This window comes from Ictidomys tridecemlineatus, chromosome 7, assembly GCF_052094955.1.
Source record: "Ictidomys tridecemlineatus isolate mIctTri1 chromosome 7, mIctTri1.hap1, whole genome shotgun sequence".
Taxonomy (NCBI): domain Eukaryota; kingdom Metazoa; phylum Chordata; class Mammalia; order Rodentia; family Sciuridae; genus Ictidomys; species Ictidomys tridecemlineatus.
In genome coordinates this window covers 35,942,667-35,961,393 of record NC_135483.1, presented here as the reverse complement: position 1 = coordinate 35,961,393, position 18,727 = coordinate 35,942,667, and the positions used below count along the sequence as shown (strand labels likewise).

The window sequence follows — 18,727 nt, the reverse complement described above, 5'->3', positions numbered from 1 at the left end:
TTAATTATGTCACTACTAACCTAGAGATTAGCTGAGCAATGTCAACTTGTAACAGAAAGACAAAAGAAAATTAGGGCACTAAACATTTGTTAACAATGAATGTGACAGCAAAATAACTTGGGCGAATGAACAAGTAAATATATAAAAGACCTTTTTTAGAATAAAGTAAGGTGACATTGTTATCTTTTCAGCAACCATCTTAATTCATTCATTATTATTTTTTTTTTTGGAGGGGTGGGAGCACTGCTGGGGACTGAACCCAGGGCCTCCTCCATTCAGTGCAAGTGTTCTACCCTCAAACTACACCCTCAGCTCATATTGATTGATTTAAAAGGTATTTATTAAGCATATACTATATACTAGACCTTGTACTATGAATTTGTTGGAGAAATAGTTCTTTAAGGTACTGGTCTGAGAACACATGGCATTGAAGCCAGGCTTAAAGAAGTAGCAGTAGGCTACTTCTGCCCCTCCACACCACTGCCCCTCCACCTCATAAATCAGAATGCAGTTCCAACACTTCCTACTTTCCTATTCAGCACCCAAACTATAAAATGTGACCCTTCTTATTTAGATACTTATTTGAATGCCTTTCTTTCCCAGTCTTACCAACCTCCCTCCTCTTCTACCTTCCATACCCTTCCATGGAGCCCTCTGGAACACCTACTCTAAGGTTATTGAGCTCCCTAAACCCCAGCCTCCTCTTCTTCAAGCATTTCTTCTGCTTTTAGTACCTTAAATAAAATTGTGTGTCTCCTGTGACCCTATTCACAGCAATATGAAGTGTGGGAGCTGTTTATTTTCTCATATCCCTTTTCTTTAACACATAAAGGTGTTTTCTCTGCTCACTGGTGCCACTTTGCCTTGACTCTCTACCCTACTGTCAAATCCCTGTTTCTTTATGACTTGTCCTGCCTAATCATACCATCCTCACCCTTCTAGTTGTTGCTTTCCACTGTGACTTTTAGAACACTGGTTCTCATTCTTTAAAGTCCTTGACCCACAGCTTCCATCCTTCATCTCACTGCCAGCAGTATCCATGTTGTGACCCAGCCCAAACCCTGCCTTGCTCTCATCTCTCAATGATCTCCTTCATTCCTACTCACTCCCACATGCAAACCCTGAATCTTGTCATCATCTAGTGTTTTTCTGCATCATCCATCACAGTCTGTCATAGCCAACTGCCTGCTTACTCAACAATTTCCACTATAGTTGTTCTTTAAACTATATGTAAACCTATGTATCGTTCCCTGATTTCTCCCTATCCATTAACTTGCTGTTTTCATATCATCTTTTAATGAGCTTATATTCTTAACTCATCATATAAAACATTGTCCTGCAAATAAATACCCTAAACTCAATGTCTGTCCTTTCCATTGTGCCCCACTGACAAGAGGCAAAGGCTGGATGATCCCATCCTCTAGCTGTGTATCAGCACAGTTAACTCCCTCTGACTATTCTCCAGAATAGCCAACTTCTTACTCAGTGTTTCCATTAGAAAGGCTGATTGGTGCCTCCAACTCAGCTTGTCCAAAGATGAACTCATCTTTACCCCACATATACCACAAACCTACTCCCTAGAGAAACAAATCAGACTTTTACCCATTTCAGAAATGATATCAGTGTCCACATCATTGCTCATGCCTGCAATTTGGGAGGCATCCTTGATAATTCCCTCTCACTTCTCATATCTGATCAATCAACTAGACTTACTAATTTTATATCCCAAGAATCTTCAGTGCCACCAGCCATACTCTAAGCTATTACCATTTCTAGCTCAGAGCTCCTAATTGGTCTTATTGCATCCATACTTAACCTTTTTCAAATCCATTCTCTATAATATTCTGAATCTTTGAAAAATGTAAATTTAACTATATCACCTCTTTATTTAAAACCCTTAAAGGCATACAATAGACCTAAAGATTTAAAGTCCTCCTTAATTATACTTTTTAAAATGTAAGTTTTATTACCCTCATTTTACAAATAAGAGAAGTGTGGCTTAGGTCATTAAATAGGTTGCCCAAAGTCATAGAGCAGTGATTTAAGTGGCAGACCAGAATGTTATCTCTTGTAGAATACCAGTGAGATTTGTTGGTTTTTTTTTTAATTTTAGATGGAAAAATAAGGTAATGTGAATATTATCACCTATATTATTTAATTTTATAAATTTATGGCACTCTCTCTCATATATATATTTGAATGGATGATTGAATAAAATTACCTTTAAAATGCTTGTGATACTTGTTTTTAGCATTTGTTTTTAAATGCCGAAGATAGTATATATTCTTATGATGGGATAAAAAAGGGTAACTGTGTGACTTGTAAATGTACTTTCAGGTATAAATTTGTTTTTAATAGGGATTTCATTTGGAGCAAATTTTTTAATACCTTTTATTAACCAATGAAAATAGGGTGCAAAAAGGAAAATTCCTGACAAACACTAACATGTATTGGGATATATTTCTGTACTAGTTTTCTATTGTTTTCTGAAATTTCAGAGTTGTCCAACTGTAGTGTATAACCATAGGGTCAGCCTTATACAAGTTGTAAACTAAATAAAGTTTTTCTTTAGCTTTCCTGCACATTTTTGAGCCCCCACAGTTCCTCCTTCCCCCAACTTGTGTTGGTACTGTCCATGTTCATTGGCTTCCCATAACACTTTCCACTGTGAACTTTCCTATGTCATAGACTAATTCCACCACCATCAGAAGTTAATAGTACTTTTTCCTTAAGGTCCTACTCTGCTTTACAGTATGACCGCAACTTTTCACTAGCTATTGTATATATTAATTCTAATATAAAACTTCTGGAGTCAATGCCAGGGTCAAACTCTTTTTTCCTCTGTAATCTGTCCACAAAAGGATTATGTTGAACATTCCATTCCATTATCAGTATTACAGAAAAATCATTAGTTATTAGTTACTTTTTCTAAACTCATTTACTACTTCTACTGAGATTATTTTTTTTAAATATTTTTTTAGTTGTTGATAGACCTTTATTTTATTTAAGTATTTATATGTGGTGCTGAGAATTGAACCCAGTGCCTCACACATGCCAGGTAAGTGCACTACCTCTGAGCCACAGCCACAGCCCCACCACTGAGATTTCTTATATTGCCAATTAGAGGTTCATATCTCACTTCCCCCATCTCTTCCATCCTTGGTTAGAAGTCTCTTAAAACAAAGAGCAGGATCACTAGAAACCTAAAGAAAAGTTAAGCAATGAAATTTTTTACATTATAATTATAGTATGTGTAGAAGGCTAGTTTGACAGGCATGCAGCAGAAAATCATATGGAACCTAGGTTTATAATATTTCCAAACATTTGAGTTTGAGGTTTGTTTTTTTCAGACAACCTATTGTTAGGAAAAAATAAGAAGACTCTTATGGCTCACCTGATTTTAGTTACAACATAACATAAAGCTTCCTTCAGGAGAATTCTTCAAGCATGAGGAAGATAAATAATAGATAATATTTCTTAAGGTCTTTAATTTTTGCAAAAATTACTGTGTAAAGTAATTTTTCTAACCTGGCAGTTTTAATTTTGCAAAAACTCTTATGTACAGTAAATATGTACAAAACACACAAGATATATAATATATATATTTATAGAGAGTAGGTCTATTAATATCCTTTTTTAGAGAGATAGGAACTGATGTTAGAAAAATTAATTTGCTCAAGAACTTATAAATGGAGATAGGATTTGAATCCCAGTAAGTCTGACTGCAAAGTTCATGTTTTTACTTTTGTACTTTGTAGAGATTCTTTAATGTGCCAAAAATGGGCTGAGTTTGTATATATTCATTTATGAATTATTCATTCAGCAACTCTTTTTGAACAGTTGTATGTGCTATCCCATGTGCTATAAAAATCCAAAGTTTAGCCAAATGGAAATCATTCCCTCAAGGAATGTATCTACCAGGGAAGATACCTTGTATAGAATTAAGTGTAATTTGAGGTATATAGTGATAAGAACTATGAAACAGATTCCTATTTTTAAATTTTGGCATTGAGAAAGGGGAGAGTTTTTCCATCTGGAGAGGTAAAAACGCCCAGAGAAAGGTAGCATCTATCTTTCTCACATTAGACAGTGAGAAAATAGAGTGTACAGGGATTTTAGATTGAGAGAGAATATAGGAACAATTACCCAGAGAGAGAAAGAGAAAATTATGCCATGGATAGCAAGAAGGAGAATTTCAAGAAATGATAGCTAAACACAGAATACTATGAGTATGTTACTTATCAAAATCCAAAACATGTGCATTTATTTTACTGATAGTCTCTTACATATATTTGTTTTGTTCTCCCTTCTTCCATCTAACATCTCTTCATATATGAATGCTCACTCACTTTTTAAAGAAAACTAACTTCATTGTAGGCGGAAGTAAATATATTGCCACTGAAAGATTAAGTATCAAGAGGACCTGAGGATATATCTCTGTAGTGGAGCACTTGCCTAGCATGCATGAGGTTCTGGGTTTGATACCTGGCACTACCAGGGTAGGAGGGGGCAATTCGGTTTTTTAGGACAAAAGGGTTAAGGAAAAATCTGTTCACTCAGGAAACTTTTTTGAGATATTATGTTTTCCAAACTGTGCTAAGTGCTCACAACAGATTTTAAAGTAATATGGCCTTTTTACCCTCCAGAGTCTCAGAGTCTAGTAAAAGAGACAAACATGTAAGTCAGGAATTGTAGAGTATAAGGAGCTCTATGATAGAATGGACTAGGAATAGAGATGACACAAGAGGCAGTGATCAGCTCAGGATAGTCATTAGGGAATGCTTCTAAAAGGAAGCATATGTGAGACAAGTGTCTGTCTATCTGTTTCTCCCTCTCTTTTTTTAGTTGTAGATGGACACAGTACTTTGTTTTAATTATTTATTTTTATGTGGTGCTAAGGATCAAACCCAGTGCCATACACATGTTAGGCAAGTACTCTACCCCTAAGCTATAAACCCAGCCCCTCTCTCTATTTTTAAGATAAACAGATCAAACACCATGTTTTTGTTTTAAAATTAATATTTTTAAATATAGTAATATATACTGGGTATCTTTTGTGTTTGTATATAGAGATATTCCTTACTCATTTTAATGGTTGTATAGAAGTCCACTTTGTAGATCTAAAACTAACCCCCATTGATATTTGAGTTGTTTCCAATTTTCTAATACACACAAAGTTATATTTACTCCTGTGTATATAAATAAGTACAATCACACAAGATACATAATATGTGTATTTATATATATATATGCATACACACACTTTTGCATTGGAATCTATAAAACAGATTCTTAGAAATATACTTCCTAGATAAAAATATAAGCATTTAATAGGTATTGCTAAATTGCCCTCCAAAAATACTGTGTAGGAGAATTTTCCCACACCTGTACAAAAATTGAAACTATTAGTCCTTAAACTGCCAAATTAATAAATAAAAATATTACACTATTATTTTCATTGGTATTTTTGATTATTAATTGAGTCCCTTTTCATGTCTACTGACTGTTATATTTCTTCTGTAAACTAATTGCTGTTAGGGTCTGGGGTTTTTACCTTGTGCAAGCTATTAAGTTATCTTGTTAATATTTCATGTATGCTAGCAGAAAACAGACGACTCTTGGGTCAGAAAAAAAGATCTTTATTGCTTTTGGCACAGTAAACAGCATGATCATCATATTTGCACTGGTTCCTTCTTGCTCCCCAAGTCCCACAAGTTGATGCAGAAGGGTCCAAGGGGGATGCTATGTATACAATAGATATTTGGTACAGTTAAGGACCACCGAGCTTAGGAGGTGCATTTCTCTCTTCTGTATGCTTGCTTATCCCTTTGTCATTGATTTATAAGAGCTCTCTGCCATTGGAACAAATATTCCTTGATCTGTCATTGAATATTTCCTCTTATCCCAGGAAGCTTTTTTAAATTTTATTTTAATCAATCATAGTTTTTCTCCATTCATTCATTTCATTGCATGCATAGAAATACTGCCCAATTACAAAAGAAAAAACAGAAACAAAACAACAACAAAAACACTAACAGATATTTTTCCCTCTATGCTTTCATTTTTTTAGCCTTTACCATTGTCATCTTTTTGGAATTTACTTTTGTGTAAAGAATGATATAGGGACTATTTTGTTTTCACCAAATGACTAGACAGTTTCTAAACCACATTTTCCATCTGTCCCCAGCTTATTTGAAAGAACATCTTCATTACATACTAATATTTCATCTGTACTTACCTTTTCATTCTATTCTTTTATTTTATTCATATGTTGCTACTCCAGCCTTATCTTTTAATTTTCATGGCTTTAGAGTACACTTAACACCTTGTAGGACTTGTCACCATTATTTTGCTTTTATTCAGAAAAATTTGTCTATTTTTTGTGGGTCTTTTAAAAATAAAAAAACAGTAAGATAACTATGAAAAAAACTCTAAACACCATTGTCTTTAACAAATTTATTCTCCTTTCAAAGTCTTAATATCATAACTTCCATGAATGTTTAATTTGCATTTCAACATATACAAAAGCTTAGTTCCTATTTATAACTTGTAAAATTTTCTTTACTCTGACATAGGTTCCTTGTAGTCTGGAATACTGGGATGAACTCCAGAAGGTTTTTGTTGCATTTCGAGAATTTAGTTTGTCTGAAAGCAAAGTTTGTGAACTGCAGTTGCCAGACATCAATCTTGTGAATGACCAGAAGAAACTGGTATCCTCAGATCTTTGGAGAATTGTCTTGAATAGCAGCCAAAATGGAGTTGATGACCAAAGGTAACTCAACAAAAGACAAGAGCATTAGTGGAATTAGGCTGGGAAACAGTCTCCAAATTATCTTTTCTTTCTTTTTTTTTTTTTTTGCTTTTTTGTTTTTTTTATTGTTGGTTGTTCAAAACATTACATCTTTCTTGATATATCATATTTCACAGTTTGATTCAAAAGGGTTACTTGGTTGTATCTCAACTGCTTAGCACCTGCCTGAACTACAGATAAGGACCAGGAGGAAGAAAGATAAAGTCTGATGTTTCACAGTCTGTACTAAAAATCCTGTTTAACTAATAATACAGCCCTGTGAACCCTTCCTAAGAATTTATTCCTTAAATATAAGGAAAAATATACATAAAAGCAAACTAAAAAAAATAAATCCAGTCATCCTGAAGCCAAAAATACAGAGAAAAAGAGCCACATATACCTCAATAGACTTTTAGTGGCATAGTAATCATTATGTATAAAGATAACCCTGGGCATTAAAAGGAAGGTTTAAGTAAATTGGATTCTGTCCTAAAACGTAAATTTTGGAAATATTTCCATCTGGAATGGTTTTAAGAACTTTAAAAGACAGACCTGCAGACATTAGGAAAGCTTGACTAACCAAGTTCAGAAAGCTAAAGTTTTGACTTTTTGTATAAAGTCAATTTGACCAAAGTGAATCTCAAGAGCTATAGAATTCAAGTATTCTGTATCATTGTCCCTGGAACTTCCTCATTCCTAATAGACATCTGGTAGATAGGGATTGGATTATACCCATTTCCGTTTTTTGCCTATATAACACATGGACTGACTTAAGGTAGAGAAAATGGTTTCAGCAACCTATTCTACAGCATCTCTTCTAATTTACACACCCTACCAAACTTTTCTGCTCATGCTTTCATAAAAGACAAAAAAGTAAACTACAATATTGGAACAGTTTTCTTAAATAATATAGTATTGTGTGTACAGCAAGACTGTTCATTGCTTTCAGTGTCCTACCTTCCAATTTTGCAGTTGGGTTGGATTTAACATTATTTTATTCCTTTTGTACAATTTGTTTCCCCCCACACAACATTCTGACTCTAATGTAGAGAAAAATATTCACCATTCCAATACTCTGCAAATCAATTATTTTCTCTTTTGCCCATATGTACACACATGTTATAATCATAGCACATCATTTTGTATTAATTCCTACTTTATATTATAAATAATTGAAAATGCTTTTTCTTTTTAAAGTGTTTATTTTTATTAATTATATGTTAATTGAAGAACATTTGGAAAGTAGATAACACCTTCTATAATCATACCACACCAGAGTAACCTCTTAACATTTCACTCTGTAACCTGAGTCTTTTTTGTTGATTATAACTTTGTATGTTTATGATAGTGATGTGCTTTATACTCTATATATTCTATTTCAAGGTCATCTGAGCTCCTTAAAAGTCATTATCTTCCTAGTATGTTACCTAGTAATACACAATTGGTGAAAATATATTAGAGAAGTAGGATCTTGATTTTTACCCAAAGTATTGCAGCAATAAAAATAATTATTTTTATTATTTTTTTATGGAATTAGCAGACAGATAGACTGCTTTTTCTAAATATGAATTACCTCATCAGAATTGAGGAAATCTGAGAGAAAGTAGAGCTATAGATAATTACATTGATTTTCAAACTCTGTGTTACATTAATAGTATCAAGTTAGAAATAATTTCTTGATTTTAATTATGGAAGAATGCATTTTTCATCACTGAAAGAACCATTTTGGACAAGGTTAATTCCTCTGAATCTGAAACACTCATAACAATTAGTTTTGTGGTAAGCTTAGCTCTATTGAAATATGGAACCTTTAGGAGACAGAAATTTATACAGACAACCACATCCAGGATGCTTTTCACCAAGATTTTGACTTTTTGATCACATATCTTTTGTCCTTGCCCAGGATTTTGGATTTTTTCTAATATTTCACAATTTACCTTACTTTTTTTTTTCCAGTTCTGGGAATGGAGCCCAGGGCTTTATACTCAATAGGCAAGTGATCCACCTCTGAACCACATCCCCAGCCCTTCAGTTGATCTCACTTTAAATTGTTTGAGGTTAATCTATTCTCAGGTAAAAATTGACATTGGAGAAATTGAATTAGAAGAGTTAGTTTAAAAAGCAACATAATAAAATACTCTGAAGATATTTTTTAAAAGGGATAAAAAATGTCATCTAATTTCTAGAAAGAAAATATCAAGGGACTAAGTTATAGTAGCTCAGTGGTAGAAGGAATTCTTTAAATACACAAGATCCTGGGTTTAGTTCTCATCACCAAAAATCAAAAACAAAAGCAAAAATTGCATGCAGACAGAAGCTTTTTTAGTTACCTTCAGTATGTTCTGTCACATGAAAATTCTAAATGTATACCAAAACTTGGCACTTTATGATTAGAGATTGTCTTATCATAAGTAATATTTCCCATGGCTTGAGAAAGATATGCATCAGACTATTGGATGTACTGGAAAATGCTCATAAAAAATAAGTTACAATGAATTTCTTTTTTATAAAAAAAAAAAAGAGCCTCTTGCCTATGATTGAGATGACATTCCAACAGCCCAACAGTATAGATCTGCAGCCACAATGATACTAGCCTCAGTGTATGTATGTAAATAGAGGTAAGTATAACAGAATTCCAAACTCGAAGACCTGGGCTTAAGTTCTGACTCCATCACAAACACAGTATTTGACCTTGAGAAACAGATTGCTAAGCTGAGAATTTGAAGAATAAATAGGTGCTACAACGAGTTCAAAGTAAGACAGGGAACCTCCAGTACAAAGGGCTGAAGACAAAGAGTCAATCATTCCATTCCACTATCTTTAACTAATGGTTTGCTTAACTGTACTAAACAAGGAGTTGATAATGATTCTGGTTCTTTGGAGGTAGTATTTGCAGTATAGTCAATGTTGTGCTTCAGTCTTAGTTTCCACAATACTATAGATCTCTAGGAACCCACCCATTCTATTTCCTATACACTAGACTAGGGCAAGAGACATAAACTCTGGAACCCTTCTGAGGCTATCCATTTTAATTATTTATCTTTATTTCTATCATGGATGTCTTTGGTCATACTTAATGCCTGTTGTAGAACCTCAATAAGCCCCCTTTACCAGTCAGTCCCTGTCAGGATGGCAGCTCAAACTGACTCTTTTTACGAGTATGGAGAGGTCAGGGGATGGCACAGTACCTTGTGACTAGGAACCCTGGGAAACTACCCCACTTTAGGCCTAAAAGAGCCCAAGTGAAAGAGCTCTTACCCAAAATTCTCAGAGTGGGTATTTGTAGCTACTTTTGGTAAAAAGACAGCCATGTACAGAGATCTGGCTGAAAAGGAGCCAGGAAAATGTACACACTTACTTCACTGCCTTCTTGCCTTCTAATCTGTGGGTACATTCCACTGATTAACCCTATGGACAAGCAAGAGGACAAAATAGCTTGTTGATGCAGTGCAGAAAGGTCCTTCCCAAGGACAGAGAAGAATGTGGAGAAGGGTAGAAAATAGATCTAGATAGCAAACAGAAGATGCCCAGCAAGTACACATGGACTTAATTGCAATTTACAGTTTCTTACCTAGTGACTAACTCTGGGAAAAATAGAAGGGAGAAGGAGTCACGATCCTCCTGTCAGACTTTGAGCCATGCTGCCCAGTTCCCTGGGATTCCTATCAGGTGTCTTCTGATGAATCAGAACATCCTTTGTTTCCCCCTTTACGTTCACTTCCAAATAACCAATTTCAGAAGTACTTATTTTGGCTGCTTAACATCAACAAATTATAGATATACACCAGATATAACAGTATTAACCACAAATTTTTATGTATATATCCAGTTATACTTGATTATAAGTTGCTTGATGATAATGTTACACTCTGTTGATCTGTCTTTGGCATTTCATTGCCTGTATTGCCTGTATTGCATGGCTATCTTCCCACAACTTTAAAACATGTGAGCAGATGCCTTATAAGGACTTTCTATCACCACCCCAAAAATGCTGATTGATGAGAGTCATCTTGGAAAGAGAAATGACTTAAGGTGTGTGGTTCTTCCCTTATATGATGAAAATTGAACATCTTGTAAGTTTTTTGAAGTGCTTTCATCTTTGGATGTGACAAAAAGCAGGAAACGAGTTCAGTAGCATTAAGCTCATTTACATGTACACTTTCTTCTTTCCCCTCCTACCCTCTTAAGATCCCATAAAAGAAGTCACTGTCCACTTATCTCCCATAATCATTGAGACAGTGACCCACATCTTTTGTATGGGAGGAGGAACTGGTTTCATTTCTAAAAGCTCTGACCCTCACAAATACAGGCAATGGAAGAATCAGAGGGAGATCAATGATTGCTAAGTCCCTAAGTTTCTCTTTCCACCTTCTATGAGGAAATGACTGTGGCCTCCAGGTGCTTCCCCTCTATTCGGCTACTCAAATCTTCTTTTATATTCACCAAAATTTGGGGGGGGCAACTTTTCTATTTTAAACAAAATTTGAATGTTGTAAGCCATTTAGACATAAATCTTGACATTTGGAATTGCTTTAGACACCTATGTCTCTAGTCATACAATAATATATTCCAGGATATATCCAGAAAAGTTTTATTCTTTCTTAGGGCTAAACATGAATTTCTGCCTTTCTTCCTTGGCAGTTTTTTCCCCAAGTATACTCTTAAGGCCCTTGAATATTTCCTTTTAGTTAATGACCTAAGTCTATGCAGGAATCCTGCAGGGGTTTGGTTCTTTGCCACATAGTCTTTGATACACATTCCCTGAAGTACTTGGTGTCCCTCAGGTCTCATTTAAAGTTCTAGGCTGATAATACTAAGAATGTCTCTGTATCACATTGCTTATTCTAAGAATCTTGGGAGATATCTCTACATCTTGTGTGTGCATTCTCTCTACTTCTCTCTAGCTAAATTTAAAGGAACTCTTTACCTGAGGACCCATTTGAAGTTGATTTTCAAACTACAGAATACAATCCATTAGTGGGTTATGAGAGAATTTAGCAGATTGCAAATGAAATTTTTTAATAAAAAGGATAAAATAGAAAAAAAAGACATATGATTCCACTTACATGTGGTCCTGAGTAGTCCATTTTATAGAGACTGAATGTAAAAATAGTGGTTGCTAGGGCTGGAGAGCAGGGAGAATGGGGAGTGATTGTTTAAGGGGGTATAGAGTTTCAGTTTGGGAAAATAAAATGTTCTAGAGATGGGTGATGATGATGGTTTCACAAAAATTAATGTGCTTAATGCCACTAACCACATACTTTAAAATGGTTCAAATGATAAAGTTTATGATACAGTAACAATATAAAATATCAGTATGTGTCATCTTTTTGGAAAACTCCCCTCCCATTTTACATGTGTTTACAGTGTTTCAATAAAGGTGTATTTTTTATGTTGGGTAGGGTTAAGACATTTGAGAAACTACAACTGTAAGGACCAGAGGGCATGTGTTATGGCAAGCACACACTTGCTCCAATGTCTTGTCATCTGTTTGTGACTCTCCCAGGATGAATATAGAGCAGTGTTAATACAGTGAGCAGGAGAATGTTTATGTGAACCATTGTTGAGAGGCAGTGCCCATTGAGATAATTTTCAACAGTTATCTAGTATTGTACCTTATTTGGACAGCAAGGAGCAGGATTTTTTTTTCCTATTATGCTAAGTAGTACACATTGTCTCATTTAATACTCAAAAAGTAAGTCTAGTTACTATACTCATTTTACAAATGGGAAAACTAACATTTAGCCCAATGAAATAACCTACCCAACATTAAGTACAGTACAAGTGATCGCAGGGCATGTATTTTGACACAGGTTCTCTCACCCTCGTCATTCTTTGTTGAACCTGTATGCTCTATTATGCTATATAGTAAAACCTAACGCCACAGGAGGATCCAGAAAGCAGCTCAGGTCTTCATCAGTTGTGTCACACCCCTGCTGTGTTGTAGGGGTTCATCTCAGATGGCACACAGGGGTGAATCTTTAGGGGATATGCCTGGGTCCTCACAGTGCCATTAAGGTAGATTCAATCTACATCTAAATGTAGGCCACCAGCATAGCTGATAAGGTGCCCTTGAGCTAAAATGAAGTTATATGTGGATAAAACTCCCAGCATTCAGAATGTTTCATTGCTGTAAAAAAAAAAATTGATTTTGCACTGAACTTAACAATGGTTGAACAAACTCCTGGATCTTGAGCTCTATTACTAGAGGTCTTGCTTCTAGGAGCCATTTCCCACCATGTTAGAAGTCTTTGGCCTGAAATTGACCTGTTTTGGAAATCTTTTTGGAAAAAGGAAAGGGTTGGAATATAAATACCATAGGTTGAAATTTTTTGACTTTTTAAAACTTTCTTCTCTATTCTGCCTATTGTATATCTTATTAATGTACACTTATGAGAGTTCAGAGTCCACTGTACCTAATGCAAAAATTATAAAAATTTAGCTACTATAAGTTTCTAGAAGGTCATAACTCATATTTATGACTATTTAGTTCTTTTTCACTGAGATCTTTTCAATTCTTATGTAAAAGGTAAGCAGATAACATTTTAGCATGTAGTGGTAATCAAATTTATAGTATCAGAAACTTACAAATGAACTGATTCAAAGTACAGTTACGTTCACTTTATATATTCCATGTTAATTTTATGTTTAAGAAATGTTTAATTTTGATATGTCTTAAGCCTAAATTTCTGAAATAGATTAACCTAGTAACCATTTTAGTCAGAATTTCAAGATCAAAGAGAGTATTGCTGATCACATGAGTATGATTTTATGATTTAGGAGTTACTATGTATACTTTAAAAATTTCTTTCTAATATACTGACTATGTGTTTAATCTAGAAAAAAAGTGAAGAATTAAACAGTTTGTTTTAAAGAAGATTATGGCAGACACTCATGATGTTTTCACAACCTTTTCTAATATGTTATAATATCTGCTGATCTCTACAGATTAAAAAAATAAACTTGGAAAATGTTGGGGTGCAAAAAATCGTAGTTGGCAAGAAAAATGCTACAGATAAACACCTCAAATTGTGCACTAAATGTTTTAAAACTGATCTGTAGAACTCTTGCCTCTATTTTTAATAATATTTTGACTAACTTTGTACCCTATTTTTTACAACATCTTTAGAATAAGGGAAAGAGCTCAAATGTGTGAACAACTAATATAGTTTACTGTTTTTGAATAAATAAAAATTAATTTTACCTTGCCAAGGAAATCTTTTATTTGAAATTCCATAAAGTCCTAGAAATGTATTTAAATTAAATAGTGTGCTCATTTATAGATATTTTAAGAATGTCTTAGCTGCATTTTTGTGTATAGTATTTAGTGAGTAACATATTGCTCCAGAGTTTGTATTTTCTTTGTATGCAATGGAGATTTACTAGCATTGCAATAAACACCACCATATAACTAAAAACACTTTGAGGTTAAACAATTCAGTAAACACATTGGAATGCTTCTAGCTTTCATTTTCACCAACCTTTTTCAAAACCCATCTGAAGATTCACACCTCAGAGAATCCATTGTGATTCATCCTATGCCATTTCAAGTTCCTCTTAGGTATCCACTCTGTCAGCACTTTGACTTTCCCATTTCCAGATGATGTTTTATAATGTTTGCAAACATCTATGAATTGGGTATCACCAGTTAGATTATGAATTCTTTGAAAAATCAAGAATGTATCTGACATAGTTCTCTCAAATATACTATAAATCACAGTGATGTTCTCTAGGCTCCTCATGGATTTGTAAGTCAGAACTATAGAGCAAATTCAATTGGAAAGGCAGGAATGGAGATCAGGAAAGGGGCAGCATCTATTTATTGATCCACAATTAACAGTATGCATCTTATTCTCCTCCTTCACTCTAATCCTCAGTTCTCATACTCCCTCTAGCACTAATGCAGTCTGTTCATGCTTCCCATGCACATACCAGGAGCTATCCTCTTGTGGATGCCTTCAATACTCATGTAGTCATATCTACTTGTACGAAATAATGTCAAGAGAATGAGCAAGTGAAGAGAGGACCCATGCAATATTGTCCATGGGATCCTCATTCTTTGGACATGGTCATAACTTTTTTTGTTATCTAGTATAATATTCACTGGGTGTTCAATAAAGAGTACTGACTGACTCATGGGAATCTGAAGAAGTAGAGCAAAAGTGAAACATTCATGGTGGCACTGATAATACTGAGGGTTTTTTTTAAACAAGTTTTTTTAGTTGTAGATTGGCACAGTGCTTTTATTTTAGTTATTTATTTTAATGTGGTGCTGAGGATCAAACCCAGTGCCTCACACATGCTAGGCAAGTGCTGTACCACTGAGCCACAATCCCAGCCCAATAGATTTTGGAGAAGCAGAGTCATGCTTTGAATTGTGTTGGTCTTAAACTAATATGAGAACAAATTGTCCATAATTTTTATAAATGTGTGGAGAATAAAATTAGATTGGAGCTAGGTCATTATGACCTGAAGGAATCCTTTGACAATATTCTCCCAACAATCCACATACGATAAGTCAACATGAACTTAATTATTTTTTAAACTAATTTATGTGAGTATATACAGAAGATTTGATGATAACATCTTGACTAGAATTTTTTGGTCCCACTTTAGGAATTCATATAGGAAAAACATATTTATATGATATTAGAAAATCTGTTATCAAACTTTTCCTATTACTTATTTCCTATAGCTCTGCAAGTGAATCTGGTTCTCAAAGCACTTGTGATCAGCTTGTAACTCCAACAGCCCTGGCCGCCTGTACCAGAGTTGACTCCTGTTTTACCCCATGGTTTGTACCATCTCTTTGCATGTCCTTCCAGTTTGCTCACCTGGAGTTCCATCTCTGTCATCATCTTGATCAACTAGGCACAGGTACTTTTTCCTTTAACATCAGGACAACATTCACTTAATTCTCACCTCTGAAGTGCTGTTAAGATACAGTTCATCAATTTTGACCCAGCTGACTTATTTCCAGGAAGTATGAAGTGAGTACTGGCAGTTATTCTGAAGTTGCTCTGGTACAAAATGTATACCCCTTACTTTTAAACCAGCTTATACACCTGTAAGTTATCAATGGTATTGAGCTGACACACATTTTGGCAGGCTTCCTAAGAGAATTTTCAAGAAATTTTTTTAAACAGCAGGTTTTAATATTAATTTAACATTAATAATTAATTTAATTATGATCTTTTTGACAGAAACACATCTGGTTTTGTTCTGTATCCTGAGCTATCGCATTAGTGGCAAATAAATTCCAACAGCACTTGATACTGCTTGAGTACCTTCTACAAATGGTGAACCCATTCTTAATTTAGTCTAAAGGAGTCACATTTCTATAAGTTTAGAAGGAAGATGATTTCCCCACATACCAAAAGTGGCTATTATAAACTTTCTAATGTTACTTGGATAATCATTTCTAAAGCATTATATTCTGTACCAAATCTTTTTTAGTTAATACATTTTGATTTACATGTCAGTTAAAACATTTTGATTCCTGACATGTAATGGAAGAAGAGGGAGGAAATCAGATTAAAACCAAACATAGCTGCTGTTAAGCATCTTGCCTTTTCAGCAAAACTAAAGTTGAACCTGCTTCTGCTTTTTCTAACTGTGAGTCTTGTTTTTATTTTTGTTTTTGAGATCTGTTTGGTAGATACAGAAATGTATATAGTTTCCTCCTCTGTTTTATTCGTTGTTCTCTGCATTCAGATTTTTTGTCTGTGTTAGTGAAAGTAACCTTTAGACAATATACATTAAGAGACCTAATTGAACAAAACAATTTTATTTTCAAATATGAAACAAAATTCAAAGATTTTAATATCTTCAAGAGAATGTTTGAATTTATTAAATACTAAATTCATAACCAAAAAGTGGGTGATTTTTACATCATTTCTTTATTTGTATAACTATTGACTTATCTTAATTCCTGGCTTTTTTGTTTCTTTCTCAACAGCTTCACCACAATACCTACAGCCATTCATTTCTGATAAAAATGTACCATCTGAACTAGAATATATGATTGTTTCCTTCAGAGAACCACACATGTATTTTCGACAATGGAATAATGGTTCTATCTGCCAGGAGATCCGGTTCTCAGCTCAAGCAGACTGTAAACTTCTAGAATACAGAAATGTTACAATGCAAAGTGTAGTAAAGCCTTTCAGCATCTTTGGACAAATTGCAGTTTCCAGTGATGCAGTGGGAAAGCTGCTTGACTGCACCTTGACAGTGGACTCCATATTTATAAACTTTGGACAGCATGTAGTTCATTCTCTAAACACTGCAGTACAAGCTTGGCAACAGGTATGCACATTCCAGAACAGTTTACAGTTTGGCTACATATGATCTTTTATTAGGTACTGTATGTTATCACTTCTAATTATAAGATAAACACAAAAATGTGAGAGAGTGAGGAATTTGATGTGCACCATAATATTTGGAGCCTTCTCTGTTTGGGCAAAATGATACATTTTTGTTGTTGTTTTGTTTTGTTTTTTTAACTTTCAAGAATATGAATTCTTTACACACACATCAGGGATTGTGCCCACATTTTTATGACGAATGTCCCACATCTGTGTGGAAATTAACATATTCCCAGAAATTTTCTCCAAGTACTCTGTGCCCTTATTTTGCTAAAGCTTCAACTTAGCCATGTACCCAAAATGAAAGAACCACCTTTGTGAGCCTTCCTTATCATAGTGTTCCAGCTTCTTAAACAAAAGACAAGTGAGATGGCATCTGTGAGCACAGTACAGTTCTAGTCTTTTCCTCTACTATCTTTCTGGCTTATTGACTCACTAAATAAATCACTGGATAATGGATTTTGGGGACCCCTCAGAGACTCTTGGTTACTTCATTAATTTATTTATATCTATAATAAGAAATTATCCATATCAAATAGGGACAAAGTATATGTCTTTGCTAAATGACATATTTAAAATGGGAAACTTGTTCATGTCTAACTAGCATGGAAGTAATTTCACAGAATGTTTAGCTGATAATATGTTCAGCAATTTAACAACAAATCATTTCTGCTTTCACAGATATATTGTATCTCCATCATGTTTGGTTGCTATGTAAAGTGAGACATTTCCCACATTTTATGTATGTTACAAACACTTGTGTGGAGCTGGCTCCCCAGAAGGAATGGTCCTTCCTCCTACCTTCTCTCTTGAAGGAACAGAGGCACTAAAGGGTGAGGGAAGGGGCTTTAGTTCTCTAACTCAAAAATTTTTATGGGAGTAAGTAAAAAGAATTGGGGAGGTGGATTTTTAGGGCAGTAAGAATTTTCATGAAAATAAATTTTATGAAAAATAATTTTTAAAAAGAATTTTTAGTCCTATAACTTCAGAATTTTTATGACAATTTAATTTTCTGGAAATAAAATTTAATGTTTTTCTTTATATGCATGAAGACCTATACAAGACTAAGGAATTAATTACCTAACGTGGTACTAAAATAGCAAAGGAAAAGAAGATAACACATCTGTTTTATATTTTAAAAATCTTTTTTAAGGGCATTCCATGGTTTTCTTGTTGCAAAGGACATGCGTAAAATAAGAGCTAGTGTGATCTAAATCTTTGCAGCTGGTTCAAATAGCAATGTGAAAAAAACCTCCATGGCTCCAATTCCTGTTATTTTGTCATATTTTGAACAATGCATTTAATAAAAAACAAACCTAGAAAATATAAAAGAATCATTGATACAGCATTTAAACCCAGGATATTTTTGTCTTGGTATCAGAGCCATTATAGGAGGACTCATGTGTAGCAACTACTGCAAAATGGCTTTCAGAAATATCAGTTTCCTTCCAGGGAATATTCTCATAGACACAGCTATACATATAAATAAAATATGGTGCATAAATATTTAAATGTTTTAAACCACATCAGAGTGTGAATGACTGACTGGCTAACACAGTGCCTTGAAGGA

At 34.3% G+C, this 18,727-nt stretch overlaps 1 protein-coding gene across 7 annotated transcripts in view; it reads left to right on the top strand.

Annotated features, from left to right (window-relative positions):
* The window catches only part of Vps13b (vacuolar protein sorting 13 homolog B), a 677,770-nt gene that overhangs the window by 566,768 nt on the left and 92,275 nt on the right, over positions 1–18,727 (top strand). For all 7 annotated transcript variants that reach the window (XM_078016874.1, XM_078016869.1, XM_078016871.1 and 4 more), the window contains 3 exons: positions 6,576–6,772; positions 15,486–15,667; positions 16,749–17,098. In XM_078016874.1, coding sequence (XP_077873000.1) covers positions 6,576–6,772; positions 15,486–15,667; positions 16,749–17,098 — 729 coding nt within the window. The remainder of the gene's footprint in view (positions 1–6,575; positions 6,773–15,485; positions 15,668–16,748; positions 17,099–18,727) is intronic.